The sequence below is a fragment of the Haemorhous mexicanus genome, chromosome 6 (genome assembly GCF_027477595.1).
Source record: "Haemorhous mexicanus isolate bHaeMex1 chromosome 6, bHaeMex1.pri, whole genome shotgun sequence".
Taxonomy (NCBI): domain Eukaryota; kingdom Metazoa; phylum Chordata; class Aves; order Passeriformes; family Fringillidae; genus Haemorhous; species Haemorhous mexicanus.
In genome coordinates this window covers 54,175,568-54,195,632 of record NC_082346.1, presented here as the reverse complement: position 1 = coordinate 54,195,632, position 20,065 = coordinate 54,175,568, and the positions used below count along the sequence as shown (strand labels likewise).

Genomic DNA, 20,065 nt, shown 5'->3' with positions numbered 1-20,065 from the left:
TTAATCTTCAGTTGCAGTCAACAATAGGTGAACTGGAGGAGCTCTCGCTGGAAGTCTTGAAGAAATAAATTATGGATTTGTCCATGGCAAACAGTTCTTCCTAGCACTCTTCCCTTAGAATTTGACTTAAAAGCTGAAACATGACTTTTATATGCCACTTTTTTCCTTTTCAACCCTCTTTGAGTATTTTATATCCTGAAACAATGTAGTCTTACTCATATATCTTACTGAAATAAATGTCTGTGTTGTTTTGAAGCCTGTTAAATTCTGTATTTCAATGATCTTAGGTGGCAAGAAGTTTCACAGACCAGTCATGCATATCATTATGTTGCCACATTTAAATGTTCCCATCACTGCAATGTTTAAAACAAAAAGACTTGCTGCACTTCTACCCAGTACTGTCCTTCACCCTCTCACCTCAGTTTCAGGTGTAGGCTCCCTGGGAGCAACAGGGAATTTTAGAATCTGCACAAAAGCTCAAAACCGAGAAGCCCTTCCTTTTGACTGTGGAGCTGTGGGCTGTCAGCAGTGATGATGGTGGTGGCTGATGGGGCTCACAGGAATGGGGCTAGAGGGGACAGGGCAACACCTGAGGTGTAACACACAGCCAGGATCATGGGAGGAGTTCCCACACAAGCCTCACTGCCAATACTCCTGCTTATGGAACCAGGACAAGACAATTGCTTGTTTCTGCAGGGCATGAAATGGCTCAGCAGCTTGGGCCCTGCCATGCTGCCAGCACTCAGGCTTGTCTCTCAGGGAGCAGCCACGACTGCTAAAACAGCAAGGATATAAAAACTGCTACAGCTGAGGCCAGATTCTTTACTTCTGTAGGCAGGCCCAAACCTGATGAAGTTCTAATAAGTTACAACAGTGATTAATTGGTTCTTTCTTTTCAAATGCTGTGGTTAGCTTATATTGCAAGAATCCTGTCCCTGTTTCAGTTTTGGCTTGGGTTCACATGTCAAATGTCTCACCTTCCCCAAGGCCCTGAATTCACTTCTCAGCCACTTGAACACACCAGCCCCTCAGGAGATGTGATTCACTTTTGAGTTGCACCCTCCTCCCTGCCTGTTTGTTCAGCTCGTGCCTTTGGGTGATGAGATCATGCTGAACTGACATCACTTGATGTAAAGTCCTAATTTTAAACTTTCACTTGATCAGGACTCCAGAATGGGGGGCTACTGCTTGTTAGCTTTGTGAACTTGAAGTTCACACATGTCACCTTTACAACAGGCCAGGTAACAACAACAGCTGGCAAGTTGCAACATGGGTGTAAAAGACATGATTGCCACTGCTGTCTTCAAGACTCACAGAATCATGGAATTGTTCAGGCTGGAAAAGACCTCAATGAACATCAAGTCCAAAATGAAGGCCTCAAGGAAACACCAACCTCAAGATGTGAAGTGATTGTGACACTGATCTGGCCTTAGCTTCAAACCAGTTCTGGCCCCTGTGGCGACTTCAAAGCTTCAAGTCAGCACCTGGGGGTTTCTGAAGGCTCCTGCTCAGGCCAGCACGAGCCTGTGCAAGGCTGCACCTTGCACAGAGCAGGAAGGGGAGCTCAGGTACTGCTGGTCTGTAACCCAGCACCGTCGCCACACACGGTGAACCAGACACACACGGTGAACCAGACACACACGGGGAACCAGAGCGGGTGGCCACTTCCTGGGAGGAGAATGATGCTCCAGCTCTGCTGCTCTACAAAACATATTTGTCTGTGGAGAACTCTACAGACACTGCCAGTTACAGGAGATAAGGTGATAAGGAGATAAGGTAAGCAGAACATGAATACAGCATCATAAGCTACAGCACATGCACCAAAAAAGGGACAGAAAACAGAAAGACAGCAAGACAGAGACAAGACAAGGAGTCTACAGAAAATGAAAAAGAAGATGAAAATTAAAGAGAGATATTATTAGAGGTATAATCTAAACCAATAAAATTTAAAGGGAAATCAGGCAGGGATGAAGCCGCAATTACTCTAGTCTGTGCCTTGACAAACAGTATGTAAGAAATGTATGAATTGTTCCTCCATGGTATTATTGTATTACATATTTTAAACTAGTTTCTCAACTCTTCAAAAATCTGTGTAGCTTCATTAGCTTCATCATATGCCAAATCACATTTTGGTCCAGTTTGCTGAAGATTGGTCCTTTTCAGATAAATATGTCTTTTCTGGCAAATCGACAACTTCACTAAAGCCTCAATTTCAGTGAGATTTAACAGAACCTGAGAGTGAGCATGAAATGGCTTGAACAAATAATTATTTTAACTGAAATTCATTTCTATTCTCTTTAAATACAAATATTTAGCAAGCCTAGCAAGCTTATGATTCCATGTGAGACTCATATAAAATATATTCAATTCTGAATCTTGAGACTTTCAGAGTGTTCCTTTGAATACTACTACGCTGTCTTGACTTTATTCATGATACTGGATTTTTGCAATCATATTTAAGGGGAGCACTTTGTTTAAGGGCAGTTTTAGGTGACTACGGTGACTATACTTTCTGCTTATGTAAAAGAGGATTTTTAGTCTTTACACGCTAGAGAAATATATTCTTCTACCTGTTTCCTTCTGAACTGAGATGATTTTCAGATAGCATGCTGCATCCTCATAAATTGGAACATTTGCAAGCAAATAAAATATTACAGTTAATGCAAAGCACGTTCCAAGCGCAGCTTAAGATTTGACTTTTTAATGTGTCCTCCTCTTTAAACTGCATAGTGTGATTAAGCCAGACCTCTGGTACTTATTCTCCCTTACATATATACATATTGACTTTAAGACTTCTGCTACTTTTACACCAGCTATTCAGCTCCCTCTTAGATTGCAGTCACATGAAAATCATTTACATTCACCTGCTGGCTATGTTAAATAAAGAACTAGCATGGCCTGGGACAGAGCAGTGCTGGCCTTCATAACTGGCTAAGAAAACACTGTATTTCATTTATTTTTGAAAATATTTTCTATTTCTGAACGGAGCTGCTTTCATGCATTGGCTTTGCTCGACAGAAAAGAATAAAAGCAGTCGCAAAACTTTCAGCAGAAGTTTCAGAAGTGCACTGCAAGGAGCTGAAAACCAGTGTGCTCAAAACCCAACGATTTTTGTTCTGCTTCTCCTTTTTCAGAATGATGACTGTGTATATGCATGGTGTAACAAAGTCACTGTCACCTCCCGTAAGCAACCTGAGTAACTTTTCCAGTTGGCCCAAGCACCTTTACAGCCATCAGCTGAGGACCATCAGCATTTCCACAAGGAGATACTCAATTCAACATTTGTGGCAGATGAGGGGTGGTGGTGCCCTGGCTCCTGCTCTCTGGGTTGGCCTGACCTGGCTCAGCTTGGCTGGATTTGCTCTGCCCCTGCCAGTGTCACACCAGCAGCAGTGCTTGCCTCACCTTCCCAGGGGCCAACTTCCCACTGGCCCACGTTTTCCTGATCCCTGTGCCATGCAGAGGGCCCAAGGTGAGCCTAAGAATTGGGCAGGCTGGGCTGCCACTGCCAACCAGCCTCATGCCAGCACACAGGGGGAGCCCTCAACTCTGAAATCCCTGCTCTAAAATGCAGGTGCTGCACCACTACTCCACTCAAACAAACTTTTGTTTGGGGATAATTGTGACACTCGGCTAGGGAGCTCTGGTGGCACGTGCTGCCCAGCACGCCTCACACCAGGCTGCCAGAGCCATGCTGTGGCAGCCCTGGGCTGAGCATCGTGCTCTGGTGGCCCAGGGGGGTCTGATCCCAGTTCTGATCATCTAAATCCCATATTATTCCTTTAATACCCAAGGAGGTCCTGCAAAATTAGTCCGCTGTAAATCAGATCACAGTGTGCACCTAGGATTTTAAAGTGCATTACAAGGAACTAATTGCTTATCACAGCAATGTAACAACCACTCTTTGTGGGACAGCAGTGCAGAACAATTGATTTTTATTTCTATTTTTAATATAGTACTAAAAACAAGTAAGAAGTAATTTGGGAGGAGCTGAGACCAAAGCCTGAAGAGTGAATAGGACTCATTTCACAAGAAAAAATTGGGGGGGGTGGGGGGAAGAAATGACATTTAAATCTCTTTGACATCTACCAAACGTTCTCTTTTCAAATAAGCAGTCAGAATTTATGATATATTGTGTGTGCAAAAAATTATACAGAACCTGAATTGCTGGAGTATAAACAGAGCAGCAGACGCCTTGGAGGGAGCAGGAAACGTTGCGTTAGGTATAGAATTGAGCTTACCAAATGAGATCAAAGGTTAATTTACAGGAAACGATGCAGTTACTCACTTGTTGATCCTGCAGTTTAACTCCAACTACCCTGAAGGTGTTTGTGGCCGTGTTGTGGTAGATGTTGATTCTGCTGAATCCCTGCTGTCCAGGTTTGATTGGCACCCATTTCTTACTGGTATCGTCATAGACCATAACTGAAGCTCGGGCTTGGCAAATACTCTGTTCACTGGGGAGAAAAACAAAAAAATCAGGAAAGAAAGAGTGAATTTGCTGATTATTGCTTATTACTTAAAACTTCTAAAGAAAAAAAAACAAAAAACCACACCAGAAACTACCATTACTGCTTTCAACATATGTTTTATAAGAGATCTGCTAATCCCTTGAATGCGATCTGTTAAATTAAAGCTGACACGTTATGTGTTCACAGACTTAAAAAACCTCCTGTATACTGCTGTTTTGAACCAATAATCTATTTTATATAAAACATTAAGCCCTGAGAAATAACCTGCATCACATAAACATTATGAAAACCGTCCAACAGCATGAATGCTCTATTTATTTTATGTATCTATTGGCAAGCAAAGCCTTTTACATTTGCATGAAAACCTACCAATATTTTACAGCTTGCTGACAAAACAAACGTGACACCCACAGCTGAGTTATACATTTAAAACTGAAGCAAGCAGACCTTGGAGCAAAAGCCATGTTAGGTAAACTGAAGAAATCAATTAAGTTAATCCAGCTGACGCCTAATTCCCAGACCCGCTGACGCACTTGGAAGTCCCAGAATACCCAGAGCAAAACACACAGGAACACTTTCCTCCTTCATCCTAGTAGCAAAGAAAGTGGGGAAGGAGAACCCACAAACCTGGATGCATGCCAGCATTAAAGTATATAACCACTGTTTTGTATAGTGTAAATAACTATTTTTGTCCTTTATAGTCACAGAAGTTCCTCAATACATTATCTCTTGTTTATTAGTCATATCCTGACTAATATACATACAGAGAATCATAATAAAACACACCCTTCAAGGGCAATAAATGCCACTGGCAATTGCTCTGACATGTCAATACAGGTCAGAATTTCAGTTCCACTCTCCTGATGTCCCAGCCAGTTTTCTTATAACAAAGGAAATGCAAGTTGAAGAAAAGAATGAATCCTGCAAATTTTGGAGATTTGAGGTCTTTGAATGTAACAAGGATTTCCAACAAGCAAATGGTGCACCTTATGATGCATTTATGATTCAGTTAGTGCACCTAAATGAAACTGTGGAGATCTATGTCCTGCAAAAACTTCAAGTTCATGACTGTCCTGTTAACTTTAGACCTATACATAGGTATACATACCTCTCTTCCTCAGCCCAAGCCATATTAAATAATTTTCAACAATGCAACAGCAAGTGGTTAATCCGCTTTGCACACAAATCCTTTTCCTCCCCCTTTCTTTTCTTTGGGTTTGCCTCCCTAGCATGCACACACACACAAGCACACACACACACACAAAAAGGAGAAGCTCCTGGGTGATGCCAAACCACGCTGCTGCACTGCCACTGTGCCAAATTACACCACTTGTAAATTTTACCAGCTGCTGCACACCGAAACCTGCCTGACCCCATCACTGCCATCATTTTAATGAAAGGGAGCACGTTACTTCAAGTATTAAGAGGATCTGGGTTGATTACAGCAGCAATTTTCAATCTTTTCTGACCTGTGGGTCTCAAAAAGATTTCCAAAGCAGATGTATCCCCTATGGTAGACTAAAGCCTACTGACTCTGGCTTGTTTTGTCAATCACTTTGCACAGCCTCCAGGTAGCCCACAGACCTCCTCCAGGCTGTGAGTAAAAGCCTGGAAAGTCCTCACAGCATTTATAGAGGGAGCAATGATGCCAGCAGACATCTCTATAAAGAACAAGGTAGGAAAATTCAGAATAAATTGTATTTTTATTACGTATTGTAGAAACAGCTAAATTCTGTTACCAGAGCAATATATTCAGATCAGAAGGACAAAACCTTATTTCATTTACATTGTTCAGAATTCATAAAATCCAGCTCATCCACCAGCTGCTATTTCTTTGCAAGACACCTGGAGAAAGCTGCACATTTGCTGATGTGCTTACCCAGCAAACACCACTCCCTCCTGTTTTTTAAGGTAAGCTAATGTCTTGTGGCAGCTCCTCCCTATCTGACACGAGCAGCTGAGGGACTTGAGCTCCTTCCAGCCTGCCTAATCCTCCAACTGCTGCAGGAGCTGCAGCCTGGCAGCAGTGGCAGCATTGCCTGCACCCTCCAGACCTGCTGGGGGACACTCAGTCTGCCTTGGATTCACAGATGGGGAGAATGGGAGAGAAATATATCAGCAAACAGCAGGCACACTGCCTTTGTCATATGGAAGTGGAAAGGCTAAAAAAAAAACCCCAGTGCAGATGGATGGTGGCCACCTGCCTTTGCTAGCAGGTGTCTTATGCCACCTCCAGCTCCAGAGGTGGGGGGAGCATCAGCTGCCCAGGGCACAGCAATGCCCTGCCCAGGAGCCAGGGGCTCCAGGAAAACGTGGCTCGTGGGAGAGTCACACTCAGCCAGTGTGACACCACGTCCTTCTCCTCCAGCCTTGCCAAGCACTACCAGTCCTGCTGTACACTGAAGTAAGCAAGAGCACATCACTGCTTCATCAGAGCAAGCCTAAAACCCAATACTGCCTCCACTTCAGATGAATTTGGGAACCCACAATTACCACGAGCTGCTAAATTAGTCAAAATTAATTAAATTATCCTTACTTACAATGAAGAGACTACACCTAACCATCCAGACATGAGCAATACCATGGCATTGCTCACTATGCCATGCCCAGATCCCAGCAGATACAGCAACTTTGTCTTCAGGCTTTGCTGCCACCAAAATCAGCAGCAAAGGAGCTGCTGCTGCCCTGTGGCTGAAACACAGATGCAGACCTCAGGAGCAGTGTTTGATGCACCACAACCAATTGTTACTGTGACATAAGGCAACAACACATCAAGCTGCATCACTGCTCTCCTGCAGTCAATGGAAGTTTTTCATCATCCATTTAAATGGAAACAGGATTGAGCCTGTTATCTGGCCTCCAGTGAAATAGCAGAAAGGAACATAAAACAGCACACCAGGGGAATCCTTTCTTGCAAAGCACTTCATCAATCTATCAACATCCAAAATGCCTCCAGGGACCCTTTGCTAGCTTGCTGTCTCCCCTAAATGGAGTGAGACAACTCCAAGAGTTTAGTAACTCTTTATCCCGAAGACTTTCTACTCTTCCTATGCATAAAAGGCACAACTGTCCCTCTGCTGCTTTAAGAGGCTTCTCTGAAAACAGCCCAGAAAATGTTCCCTTTAAAAAGCTCACTGAGAATCTCTGTATTACTCTCTGTACAATATTTTAAACACAAATCAAGCAGCAGTGGTTTCACAAAGGTCCAGCAAAATTTTTGATTGTCTTTAGGACCATACATCACTGATACTTAATGTCAACTACAAGTGACACGTAATAAATGTGCTTAGTGACACAATTCTGTAGCCACATTCCTTCTCCATGATATGAGTTTGTTAGATATTAGTATTTACATGCAAAATTATGCTTGCACACTTCTAGAACTTGCTTTATCTTCCTAATACACAAAAGTTACTGAAAATTTGGTATTTGAGGGAGGTTCATAAAATTTCACACATGTTCAGATATCAGGAATTCTTCTACTGATATTTTATTTTACATTAACATGCAGTCAGACTCATCCACCTGAGTTCCCACCATAGGTAATTAGGTATTAAAAGATAAAAAAATTGAATCATAGAGTGGTCTGGATTACAAAGGTCTTGTTCAGGTTTGTGCACAACATCTACTCCAATTTGCTACACTTTACTATGGGGCAGATGAAAGTCATCTTATTTAAATGTGGAGGGGAGGGGGTTCTTCCTAGGGACCCCAAATCCTAATATTCACCCCTGTTTATTCTAAAAGCATTACATCTGTGGGATGGCAAACCTCTGCACTAGTACCATTTGTTTACCTGAAGTTAAAGAAAGTCTGCTGAGTTTTGTTCACAGGTGATATCTAAAATCGAGTGCTCATAGTTGGGATTTATTGAATATTGTTTCAATACTACAAAACTGTAAATTAAGAAAAAAAGTTTGCAGATAATACTGCTTGTTTCATTCTGTGTGATACATTTTGACCCACTCTCATCCATCTCTTCTGTGTAAGATTCATCTTCAAAAATCAGCAGATTGGTTAAATTGGATTGAACCCCTCTTGAAAGGGTCAGCATTGACCTTTCTTGCCCAGCACTTTGAGACAGTGCTGCAGGGAAGGTGCCTTTGTCCTGGAGTAACACTCCTCTCCTCTTCCATCTGTTCAGAACCTGAAAAATGCAGTCCTTTCTTCCTGGCTTCTAGTAAGCATGTGATTACCAAGATCTACAGCCAAAAAAGAGCCACAAATGGAATAGATAACACCAGGAATCTTGGGAAAATACCTGTATTTTTTGTGAATTGTCACATGACAAAGTGGTGTCTTGGCACTACCTAGCCCAGTGGGTTATATACAATATCCAAATATACAAGCAAATAGCTCAGGCTGGAACCACAAAAGACCTGTCACAGAGAATAAACAGGAAAAAGAGAGCAAACCCTACTGTTTGGAGGAGACAGGTCTGAAGGGTCTCTAAGGCTTTTCCCTCTTGCTCCAGACTGAGGAAAAATCAAGTGGCCAAGCTGCACTGTGCTCCTTCACTGACCTGTTTTCTCTGCTTACACTGTTATCCTCTTATGAATAAAACTTTTGCAGAGCTTGGTACTGAGTGACTGAGCCCCCTCTGACCAGCAGCCCTGTGCAGAGCCTGCATGGCACAGGGTTATCCCAGTCCTACCCTGGACCCCCTGTCCAGCACCAAACCACCCAGAGGTCACAATTCTGAGGCAAAGGGAGAGGTTTAAAATACTTTCTCCTAGAGCCAGGACAAGGTCATAATGCTTTTGGAGGGTCACCAAATCATGTTCACAAAAGATGTAAGAAATATCCACGTCTAGCTAACTTTGGGACCAAACACCTAATTCTGTGGGCTTTACTCCAGCATGCCAGGTGGACCTGGACACTTCCACTATCCTTCACATTTACAGACACAACTGTGTCCTTGGGACAGACACTCCCTTAGCATAAGCTTTTTCTCTCTGAAAGCTCCTTGATAGAAATCAAGACCTCATGCTTTGAACCTAATACAGATCTACCTTGCATCAAGCCCCTCGTGATTCTTTGACCTTTAAAGATGCTCTTTTCCTGTATTCATAGAAAAGGCAAATAGCTATTTATACAAGCATTTACCTTATTTTTCAATTCCAGCTCCCATATGTCCCCCTCAATATTTTTATTATTAATAATTAAAATTATTTTAGACTGATCTAATCACTCTTCTTGGTGTGAGAAACTGTTGACATTACTTAGCCCTAGGCTTGCCTTACTTGAGAATGAAACCTCAGCCCAGAAAATGTGGGGGGGCTAATGCACAAGTCATTTAGCACATCTCACTCTACTTGTCCACTGAGTCTGCCACAAGTCACAGTTTTGTGGTTAAACGTGACATGCAAAAAATTGCTGATGCTGATTTAAGAAGCTGAGAGAATACTCTCAGTGTCAGCTTAAACTGCTAATGTACACCCCAAATCCTGTATACAGCAATGTGTGATCTGTCCAGTACAGACCTGTGTTAACCTCAGAATCAGCAAGCTACAGGTCATGTTCCTGCAGCATTTTAAAGTGTACTTCAAACACTAATATACTAATTTGCTAAACACTTTAATAGCTTTCACTTAAATAAATATAATAATGCCTGGGATACAGTGAAAGTGTTTCAGTAGTATCCTGAAACAATGGACATTTCTCTCTGTCCACTGGATTTAGACAACAAAAAACCTGAGAGACCCTCTGAGCACAAGACAGTCAGGTCATGTGGGCTTACATAGAGACCATGGCTGAGATCTGAGCTGGTTACAGATAAAGGCTCTCCAGCCTTCCCACCAGAGATTCACCACCAGCTCTGCTCATGGCCCCACTTCTTGGGAGCCTCATTTCTCCAGCACAATGTCAGTCATACTTGTGACTCCTGGGACCCCCTGTTTCAAAGTCCACTTCCCTCTGCAACCAAAGTTGCAGCACAGCCAGTGTCACCATCGTTCACCTTTGTCCCAGAGCCCTGAAGAAACTTCCTCAAGCAATGCAGCAAGACCTCACAGTGAAAATACAGCATGCAGCCCTTGATCACACCACAGGGCAGCCCCATGGGGGCTTTATAGCCAAGAAGGTGCTTTTAGTCCTCAGTGACATGCAAATGCTTGACTATTTTATAGCAGATATTTAAATAGCAGCAGTCACACTCTCACATATAATATGGAGGTGCCACAATGACTACCTCCAGTTGTTTTCTGAGCTCCATTTCCTGGCATTCCCTGAAAACCCAACCCATGGATGCAGTAGTCAGAAGTTCTCAATTTGCACTGGCTCCTGGTTGCCTGCCTATGCAGAGGGACCTACCCACGAGTGCTGCCCTTGCTCCAGTCAGCCTGAAGTGAAGTTCCCAGAGAAGCTGCTGGTTTTTGGTCTCCTGCTCAGGTCTGCACATTCACCTTGCAGATCTTTTGGTGCTGGAGCTTGTCTGCACTGCCAGCGGGAGATGAGGCTTTTGCACTGAGCATCTGCTGAAGGTGCCTGGCCATCACCTTTCTCCACTGTTAAACTCTAGCATCTAAACAGTTTAATATTAAATAATTACAGGAATAATTATTATATTATTACTATATTTTATATAGTAAAAATATTCATAAGCAGCTCTCAAAAGGACTGACGCTGTTAAATAAAGTAATGACACACCTGCGAGACAAATACATATTTTACCGAGCAGGAAATGGCAATACTGGTATTTACAGGGCTATTAAGAGTAAGATGAACACCAGTTCACCTCCATAACGAAGAATATTCAAAAGTTACTTTCTGTTAGGAATAAGACATTAATTTTAAATTGTCCCTCACTACACTGGCATACCCAGTGGGAACTGCCTTGTCCAGTATCTGCTGCAGATACCTTCAGCAGACATATCAGCTGGAAACCAGAGAAGAGACAGTTTATGAGGCACCCAGGCTGCACACTAAGCCAGGACTTTGGCAGATGAGTTGCTAAATTTGGGAACACACACACACAATCCTGGCATGACCAGAGAAACTTGCATAACCTTCTGTCACCCCTCAATGCTCTTGAGCACGGGAAAAGTGAGAAAAAATACAAAAAATTATACAGTATGCAAAACATGACTGCAGTGGAACAGATACTTCACCTGGGTCTGACTGTCAGCCCAGAACAGCTCAGTCCTCAGCACTGCCAGCAAGGTCTGTGAGAGCCCTGACCTCTCAGTGTCTGCCACAGCACTTAAATAGCACATCTGCCAATCAGTGCAGATCTGGGGAGAGCAGAGGGCCACAGACTGATGCCCTTGTAAGCCAGCACATCTGCTTAGTTTGTGTTGCTGAGATTTTTAAACCATGCGGCGCTGTGTAATTTTAACCCATCCCTCTTCTGGTAGGTTTTGTGAATTGAAGCATAAGAATTCAAATGTCTCTCAGGGGAACTCCAGTTATCAGCATCTCAACTCAGCATGTTCAGAAATGCTTAAAGAGATCTGCTTTGCAAAAGGCACTTCACTGGGGAAGTGGTGTGATTAGGCTAAGTGCCACTGCTGCCAGGCCATGCTCCAGGAAACTTTTCCTTCCAAGTTCCAACAGCTGACTGCTAATGGGGTCTCCTAATAGAGGAACTTCACTGCTCCATTAATGCTTTGAATCATGTAAAATTTCTTTCTGTGAAATGGGGCTCACTTCCAGATTTTATACACCGCCTTGTAGATACACTTTGGGAGTTGCTAAAAGCAAATATAAAGTAAATGCTTAGAAGATCGTAAAAGTGAGTCAAGTAAATGGTCTGGAGAAACACCAGGAACTCAATTAGACAAAAACAGTAAAAAGGCAACTTGACTGGATCAGGTTGCTATTAATATAAACTACTTCCCTTCCTCCTTAAATTACAGAAATAAAAGCAAGAAGTACCTAATCTTGTAAAATATGAATTATGCAAAATCTGAAACTGAACTGTCAAGTGAAAATACATGACTGAGGGCTCTCACTCATGGGCCAACCATATCTGTATTTCAGGAGAACGATACCTTAAAAAAAGGCTTTGAAAGATCATAATCATAACTAATGACCAGGAAAAGCACACTCGAAAGTGAATAGAGGAAATCAACATAAAGATCTTTCATTAAAGCTGGCATCACTTTGCCTTGGTTTCCCTTCAATCCCAGAAGAAATGTAAATAAACCTGTGACAATTCCCCTCGAGCTGATGGAGGCAGATCAGGAATGAAGAAACACTCTCTTCATCAAGTCAGCTTCTCCCTCACTACCAGGGGATGCATATTAATGTAGCATTGCCATAAAAGCTTAATTACCATTTTATACAATTATAAATTATCCTATCAGGCTATAACCAAAACACGAACCTTCTCTGCTTATCACAATCCGTCCTCTCCTTCACATCCAGTCACATTAATTCTGGTCAACAAAGTCCCTGCCAACAGGCACGGTCCCCAGATACTTACGTGCCTGCCATGGAGGAGGACCTGGTCAGGCAATCCCACAGAGGTGTGCGCTCAGAGCCAGCACGTGTGCTCAAATCCAAACAGTCTGTTTCACCTGAGCAGAAGACAAATTTGGCAGAGACAAGCCAAGAGTCTCTATGAAGGCTTATAACCAAAACAGGAAAGGGAAGCACTATTGAGAGAGCAGGAGGGCAGGAAGTAACATACAGCAGGGGCGGGGAAGGCGCTTTAAAGAAGAAATGTATTATTTCTTATGGCTGCTCTGCTGAGCAAAAGTACAAACAATATAGATTAAGATTAGATGTGCCGTTGTTGCCTCATTGGAGGCATGGATGTTAAAAACTTTTTGCCCATTTTCTCAAGGCACAGGTTCACTGCCCAAGAAAAAGCAAAAGCAAATAAAGCTCAGAAGAAAAAAGACCCAGAAAAAAAAAAAATTGCTGCTATTGGTTTATGGCATGGGCGTTTACACAACGCAGAACCAAACCCTGGTGGCACCGAGGGCCCTGCACTGCCTGGCAGCCAACCTGGCATCCTGCTGAGGTCCAGCTCCAGCCCAGAACTTTAACTGGCACAGCACAGTGCAAATTTTATCTCTCTACCTACTTAGATGCTTTTTGCACATCTGCTCAACTTGACCTGGATCAGAGGATGCAGAGTGCAGACACCAGGTAACTCCCCAAAGCCCCCAAAAAACTGCAGGTCTTCTCAGCTCTTGAAGAACTGCTGGAAACACAGTCAGAAGCCATGGTTTTACCATGGAGGCACATAGACTTTCTCTGGGAGTCAGCATCATAGGCTCTGAAATCTCTGCTCAAGAGAGCAAAACCTGCAGAGCCCTGAGGAGACCAGCCCTCAGGAGATCACACGATTCCTGATATCCTTGCAGTGCTTTCAGAGAGCAACATACATTTGTAAAACCTCAGATCCCTGCTTAACTCAGCAAAAAGAGAGATGTATAAGAAATAAGATGAATTTGGAAAGGCACACCAGCTACACAAACCCTTCAGTGCAGTTTCTGCTGGGCAGCAAGGGCTGCAAACACTGCTCCACCTAAGCAGGGGAGCAGAGCTCTTTTCACCTTCGCTGTTTTTCCTGTTACTTTCATGGTCCAACTGAAAGACCTACAGAAACTACTGCTGAAATGGCACCTAGTGAAAACATGGGTGTCAAAATCTGGCTGCTCTCACAGCTGGTAGTACATCGCCTGCTCAGTTGCTGCTTCCAGTTCCTCTGCAGAAAATCTCTGTATGACTGAAGAGTTTCAGTTTTCTGATGGGGGGAGTTTAAAAGCCAACAAGAATTCAAGTTCCCACTGACATTTAAGCACAGCTTTTTCTGAAGTGCTTTTGTTTTTCTCTCTTTTTATTTCTTTCTGTTTGATGAAGCATTTTATTATCACTTGGGATTTCAGTTTGGCTGCATTTTCCTGACATTACATCTTTCTTCTTTGATATCTGTGTGGATGTTGGGCACTACCTTGTTTCATTCAAAAAATCCTGCTTTTCATGAATTAAAAATTTTTCAAGGGGCAGTTCCTCTGTATAGCTCACACATTGCCTAGACAATAACTGTAGAGTTAGTCAGTGCAAATAGTACTTTACTGCATGTATTATAACCTGAAAAATGCATCTCCAAGTAAGTATGGACAAAAATCACTAAGGGCCCAGATCAGCCATGCTGGCTCCACTGTTCTAGGCAGAAGGATGCAGGAAGATGAACTAAGCAAAGATCTGAGGAGCCTTTTTATTTCTCTGATATGTCTGAGATAGATATGGTCACTGATTTGGGGGAAAGGAGACAGCACTTATGAGGTAGAATAGTTTCCCTGTTAAACTAAGCAGATATTACCCTCCTTACACGCAAATATCAGCTGCAATAATATCTGCTAGAAAAATCTGGTTTTAAAGATTTGGCTCTCCTGAACAAAAACCTTTGAGCACACCTGGAAACTCCCAACCTCCCCTCTCCTGCTAGCACTGTGCATGCTGAAGGCACAGCAAAGAGCAGGTCACTACTGACACATCCAATGTCACCCTAGGAAATAGTGACAGTGAGTAGGACAAAGCCCAGGGCTGCCTTTCTAGGCCCCTGTCATAAGCCAAATTAATTTCACTAAGCACAGCATACATTCCAGCAGAAGTGCCTCTAATCACCTCTTTGCATTGCTAAAATGCCTCCATGGCCCTGGACTAGAAAGGGAGCACTTAGAAGGACACAGCACTCTGTGACAAATGACACATAAGACCGAGTAGCTGACTTCTATCCAGTCCTCACAAAGAACCATATGCTGGATAAACAGATTATTTCAGTCATGTGCTGAGATCTGTGGGAGCAGATCAGGATTCCTAAACACAGAAGCGAGGCTTTAGTTGCAATTAAGTGAATATTCCCATAGGTTTGCAAGCAGCACGTCTGCTGGCCATGTACTCAGCTTTCATGTTCCAAAGACTCCCAAATCTTGGATTTGCTTTCTTTTGGACAGTGTCAATACCAGATGAATCGTGATTTGTATAAGACAATAATGTTATGTATTTTCAATCCTTAGAGCTATAGGCTGAGCTAGAAAGGTGAGTGCCTCAGCCTGAAAATGACTCATCTTCAAGCATAAAACCCAGGCTATTTTTAAGAATGAAGTGAAGCACTGTAGAATGTGTTGCTTATACTATTTAAAAAATAACAGTCACAATCATAGTATAAAACTATACCCTCCTGAGAGTTATTTGAAGGTAGACATGATTAAAATATTTTTTTCTTAATAATTATGTTTCAGACCTTCCAAATAACTATTTATACTTATATATCTGCTAGGTTTAGTTCTGTGTTATCCTCAAAAGGCAACGTATATTGCACAAATTTCAAAATTTGCATATGGCAAGTCTTTCATTTAACGATTTCATGATTAGGAAATCTGGAAGTTCCCACTGAAATGTTACACTCAAATTTCATAAACTACAAGACAGTTTCATGAATATATGCACAAATGATATGCAACAGCATATAAAATATGCAGTTATATATTCAGATTTGTAAATCTAATTTCACAGCTGTTAATAGTCTTTGAATGTAAGACGTTTCCTCATACACTGAGATTTGCAACTGTTCAACATGCTGATGAGGCAAAAAAAACTCCTTGTCCTCAGAAAGTTTAACCCTGTATGTTAATATATGCTCTTGCTCTCTCAAATAACTTTTTTTCATGCACCCCACTCATTTGAAAGGAGCACAAGAGAAACCGGAGTGTAAAATATACTTATTTACTATTAGAAGAGTTAAAAATGTGCAGTGAGGTGAGGTGCCAGGTGCCACTTCAACAGCAAAACAATTGATCCTGCACTGAGCATATTTTCCAAATCAGTCTTTTTGGGGATGTTAATTTCGGATACAATACCATCACTGCCGAGGTGCAAGGAAGTCTTTCCATGCACTTAAGAGGGACTAGATTTAGCCCTTTGTATAGATCCATTCAGGTAGCAATAAAAAAAACACATGGCAGGAAAAAATCTTTTGAAGGCCATGAGTTAGGCAGGATTTGGGAAGCACTGTTTTTTCCTTCTGGGAAGCCCCTGGCTCTCAAGTCATGCAGTGCCCTCTGCTAAGATGATTTCATCTCACCCTCACTCCGCAGAGGGAACAGCCAGGACTCACCTGCTTCCAGGGGGATGTTTTGGCTGATGCAAACAGCTTAGGTATTGCCTGAAGGAAATAACTGTATTGTAAAGAATTAACTCCGTGGCTGCCTTCAATTTTCCTCTCTATAAACTGTGATGAGCAGTGGGCAGCAAGCCCAGACCCCACGGTAAGCAGCATGGAACAAGTTACAGACCATATGGAGAGAAATAAACTGCCACTTCATACACAGGGTATCTATACTGCTTTTTTTGCTTGAGTCAGCTAATTGCACATCCGCAAATCAGCACATTCATAACAAATGGAGCATTATGATATCATGGGAAATCAATTTAACATGATCAAAGTCTGCCAGGAAAAGTTCCCCTGAAATTATGAAAGCACTTAAGAGTCCTGAGTGCCAGGGACATTTTACAGTCCTTATTAAACAAACATTTTCCCATTGTTTCATGGCAGCTGGTGGTACCAAGGGCTGTATCTTCCAAGGCTCCATCCAGCAGTCTCACTGCAGCCACCAGCGTGGGCACCTCCCTGCTGCAGGCAGGAGGCACCTCTGTACCTATAGCTAGAACCAGCCCCACCACCCAGACCTGCTCCAGGGCAGCAAAAAACAGCAGTACCTCAGCTCAGGCATACCACCTCCTTTCCTTTCCAGAAGCTGAGATTTCAGTGTTGCAAACCCCTTTCTGTACCGCAGATTTTAAGGGGTGTGCCAAGCTTTTCCACATAACTGCTCTTTTATGGTAAAGTTTAGCAATGTCCTTGATCTAAAGAGCCATTAGACATGGTCTGAGTGTAAATATAAACTTACTTGGGGTATCAGCTGAAAAACATTCTCATATTAATTTCACCAAGCATATACTATCCCCCAACATTGCTCCACAGCTGATGTATTTTCACCTTCAGCTTGTATTTTTCCTTAAACTTTAGTAAACATGATGAGTGGTTTCAGCAGCTGTTGGCAGAGGTCCTTTCAACTGCCTACATCACTTTTTTGTAGCTCTTGATTTATGGGGTGGTCCTGTAAATTTCTGGGGTTTGTATTTGAAACAAGAAATACCAGCTTCACAATAGTCCCAAAGGAAGACCAGGAGTTTCTCACTCAAAACTAGCACTGCCTCAATTCTGGTACTTACCTGAGCTATTTAATGCTATCCACCATTAAGAAATGCAATCCAAGCATCATGTTTTACTGAACAGATCAGATACTTGTGTCATGAGACACCCCTATCACATGTGGTTGGCACCATAAGCCTGTGGAAAGGTTTCTATCACAAGCCCTTCAGAGGCACATGGGTGGGTGAGGTGCAGCCTGGCAAGTGTGAACATAAGGGGATGCTGGAGTAAAGAAAAAACATATAAAAACAGCTCAGGAGACTGGAGGGGAAGCAGCTGGCCAAAATTTCCAATCAGAAATCACACATAACTGTATTTTTATCAATTGTCTAAAGGCATACGCCTGTCTGATGTTCAGGTGATATAATTTGATATTCATTAGGAAAGCACTTTTCAAGACAGCAACCCCATCCCTAAAAAGTGAGGGCCCAAAGTGAAGGTTGTGCAGGCTCTAGAAGGCTAGCTTCACACCAAGATGAAGAATGCCTGGCCTTGTTTCTAGCCTTGTTTCTGATATTTCTGTTTCCTGGAACAGGACAGGTTGGAAATAATAGCTGACTTATAGGCACAGGGAAACTTCAACTTGCAGAAGGACCCCCGAAGGTGGAATGAGTACAGTCAGCAGTTTTTCATGTCAACTCACCACACCTTTCACTGCCATGTCACACAACGTGGTGCACACATGCAGGGAAGCTCTCTCCTTTAAAAGCATCCATGTTCCTTCCACATTTTTTCATGTCTCTGGAATAATCCCTTATAGCATTTAACAGGATACTGAGGTAGTTTTGCATGAATCAATACTTGCTTTATCCTTGCTGAAGTTGGTGGCAAAATTCCTATTAGCAATTTAGCCATTCCAGCTGCAGCAGCAATTTATCTTTTATATCATCTGTATTATCAGTTAGGCAGTAGAATAAGGTAAATTATACTGGTCTGTTGAAGCCCCATCTTAAATCCAGTGTTTACAGTGATGGACAATGAGTGTGGCCCTGATATTTGCAGATATCCTTTGGCTGGGAAAAATAACAAATCATTGTTGGGCCCAAACGAGCTACACAACTGAGTCAGTGTCGATTTAGATTAAGTATCTTTAGTCTGTTAAAATTTAAGACTAAGATCTTTAGTCTGCAGATCTGGCTGTTTGTAGTGTTCCATCATGGAAAAGGTGACACCCTGACACACTCTTTGAGGTGGGCACAAAATGGCACCAAATGTCTATAGACTCTACTCGAAAATCCCTATTAATTGTGGCAATCAGGAAGGTGGGAGGATGTCTCCTAAATTTCACAAGAAGAATAATTTTCGGATTATTTTAGTAAAAATAAACACAAGGACAGCTAGCAAATGGAGATATGTAGTATGCAAATCCTTCATCCAAAACTACTGACAATACTTATTAAAAGAAAAATTATCCTGGCAGCCCCTTCTTTTCCCCCTTTCCCTCCTTCGATTATTTATTGGCAAAGATTTTTCCCATTGCCTGGCAGATAAAAAGATTTTTCTGAGTGCCAAAACTGAAACAGGATCCCTGAGTACATTTGTGCACCAGACTTGTTTGTGCATGATGTTTGTCAAATAATAGCAGAAATATTCTTGCTTTACCATGATTTGTATCCTTTTTCTCCTAGCAACCTTCCCCCCTTATCTTGCCCAAAATTATTTTTCTGACTGTGTTATGTCTTCTGTGACTTTCCCATCACCATGCAGTGCCATTTCTCAGGAGTTGGACATCTACTAAAGACATGCAAGTTGGCAGTGAATTGCTGCTCAGCCTGACTGTGTCCTGCCTTCACCTCACACAGGACACCAGATTGAATCCCTCTCCTCTCCATCCACTTGGTGAGTGTCAGAAACTAGTGACTTTCACTCCTCTGTCAAACTAGGCTGACACTTCTGAATCTGCTGGTCAGCTACTGGGAAGGTGATGGAGAGAAGGAGGAGGATGGGCAGACAGAGAGGTGAAGTAACTGCATAAACCTTATTTTCTTAGAAGAGCAAACCAAAGATAGGTTGGTAGGGAGTGTCTCCTGAAGAATTGCTGCTCACCTCCACTGGTACCCTCCCCAGTTTGTCCATCTGATGACCACCAAACCATCCACAATGGCATGCACAGTTCCTTTCAAAATCAGCATCAGAATAACAGACTTTTCCCAAAAGTACAACTTTCTAGTCGTCTGGCATTTTTTTAACTGTCTAAAGCATGTAGGGGTTTTGTCAGCACTTCAGACTTGTCAAAAGATAACCCTTCCATCCAAAGCTTCACATGAAAGCTTAGCCCTTGAGCCATTACACAGAGTGGGAGTACTCAACAGCCTCTGTCTGTGCCAAGATGTGCTTTTCATAATAATACCCTGGGTTTATTATAACAGGACTGAAATCTTTAAAAGTGTCCTTTTGCCTTACTGATACAATGTTTTGGGGA

At 42.4% G+C, this 20,065-nt stretch overlaps 1 protein-coding gene across 5 annotated transcripts in view; it reads right to left on the bottom strand.

Annotated features, from left to right (window-relative positions):
* EVL (Enah/Vasp-like) overlaps positions 1–20,065 on the bottom strand; it is a 142,796-nt gene that overhangs the window by 62,651 nt on the left and 60,080 nt on the right. For 3 of the 5 annotated variants that reach the window (XM_059850314.1, XM_059850317.1, XM_059850316.1), the window contains exons 1-2: positions 12,898–13,057; positions 4,289–4,457 (exon numbers count right to left, since the gene is read on the bottom strand). In XM_059850314.1, the coding sequence (XP_059706297.1) occupies positions 4,289–4,457; positions 12,898–12,908 (180 nt within the window). In that variant the 5' untranslated portion in view covers positions 12,909–13,057. Of the gene's footprint in view, positions 1–4,288; positions 4,458–12,897; positions 13,059–20,065 lie in introns of those variants that run through there. The other 2 variants (XM_059850318.1, XM_059850315.1) reach the window with 2 other exon arrangements.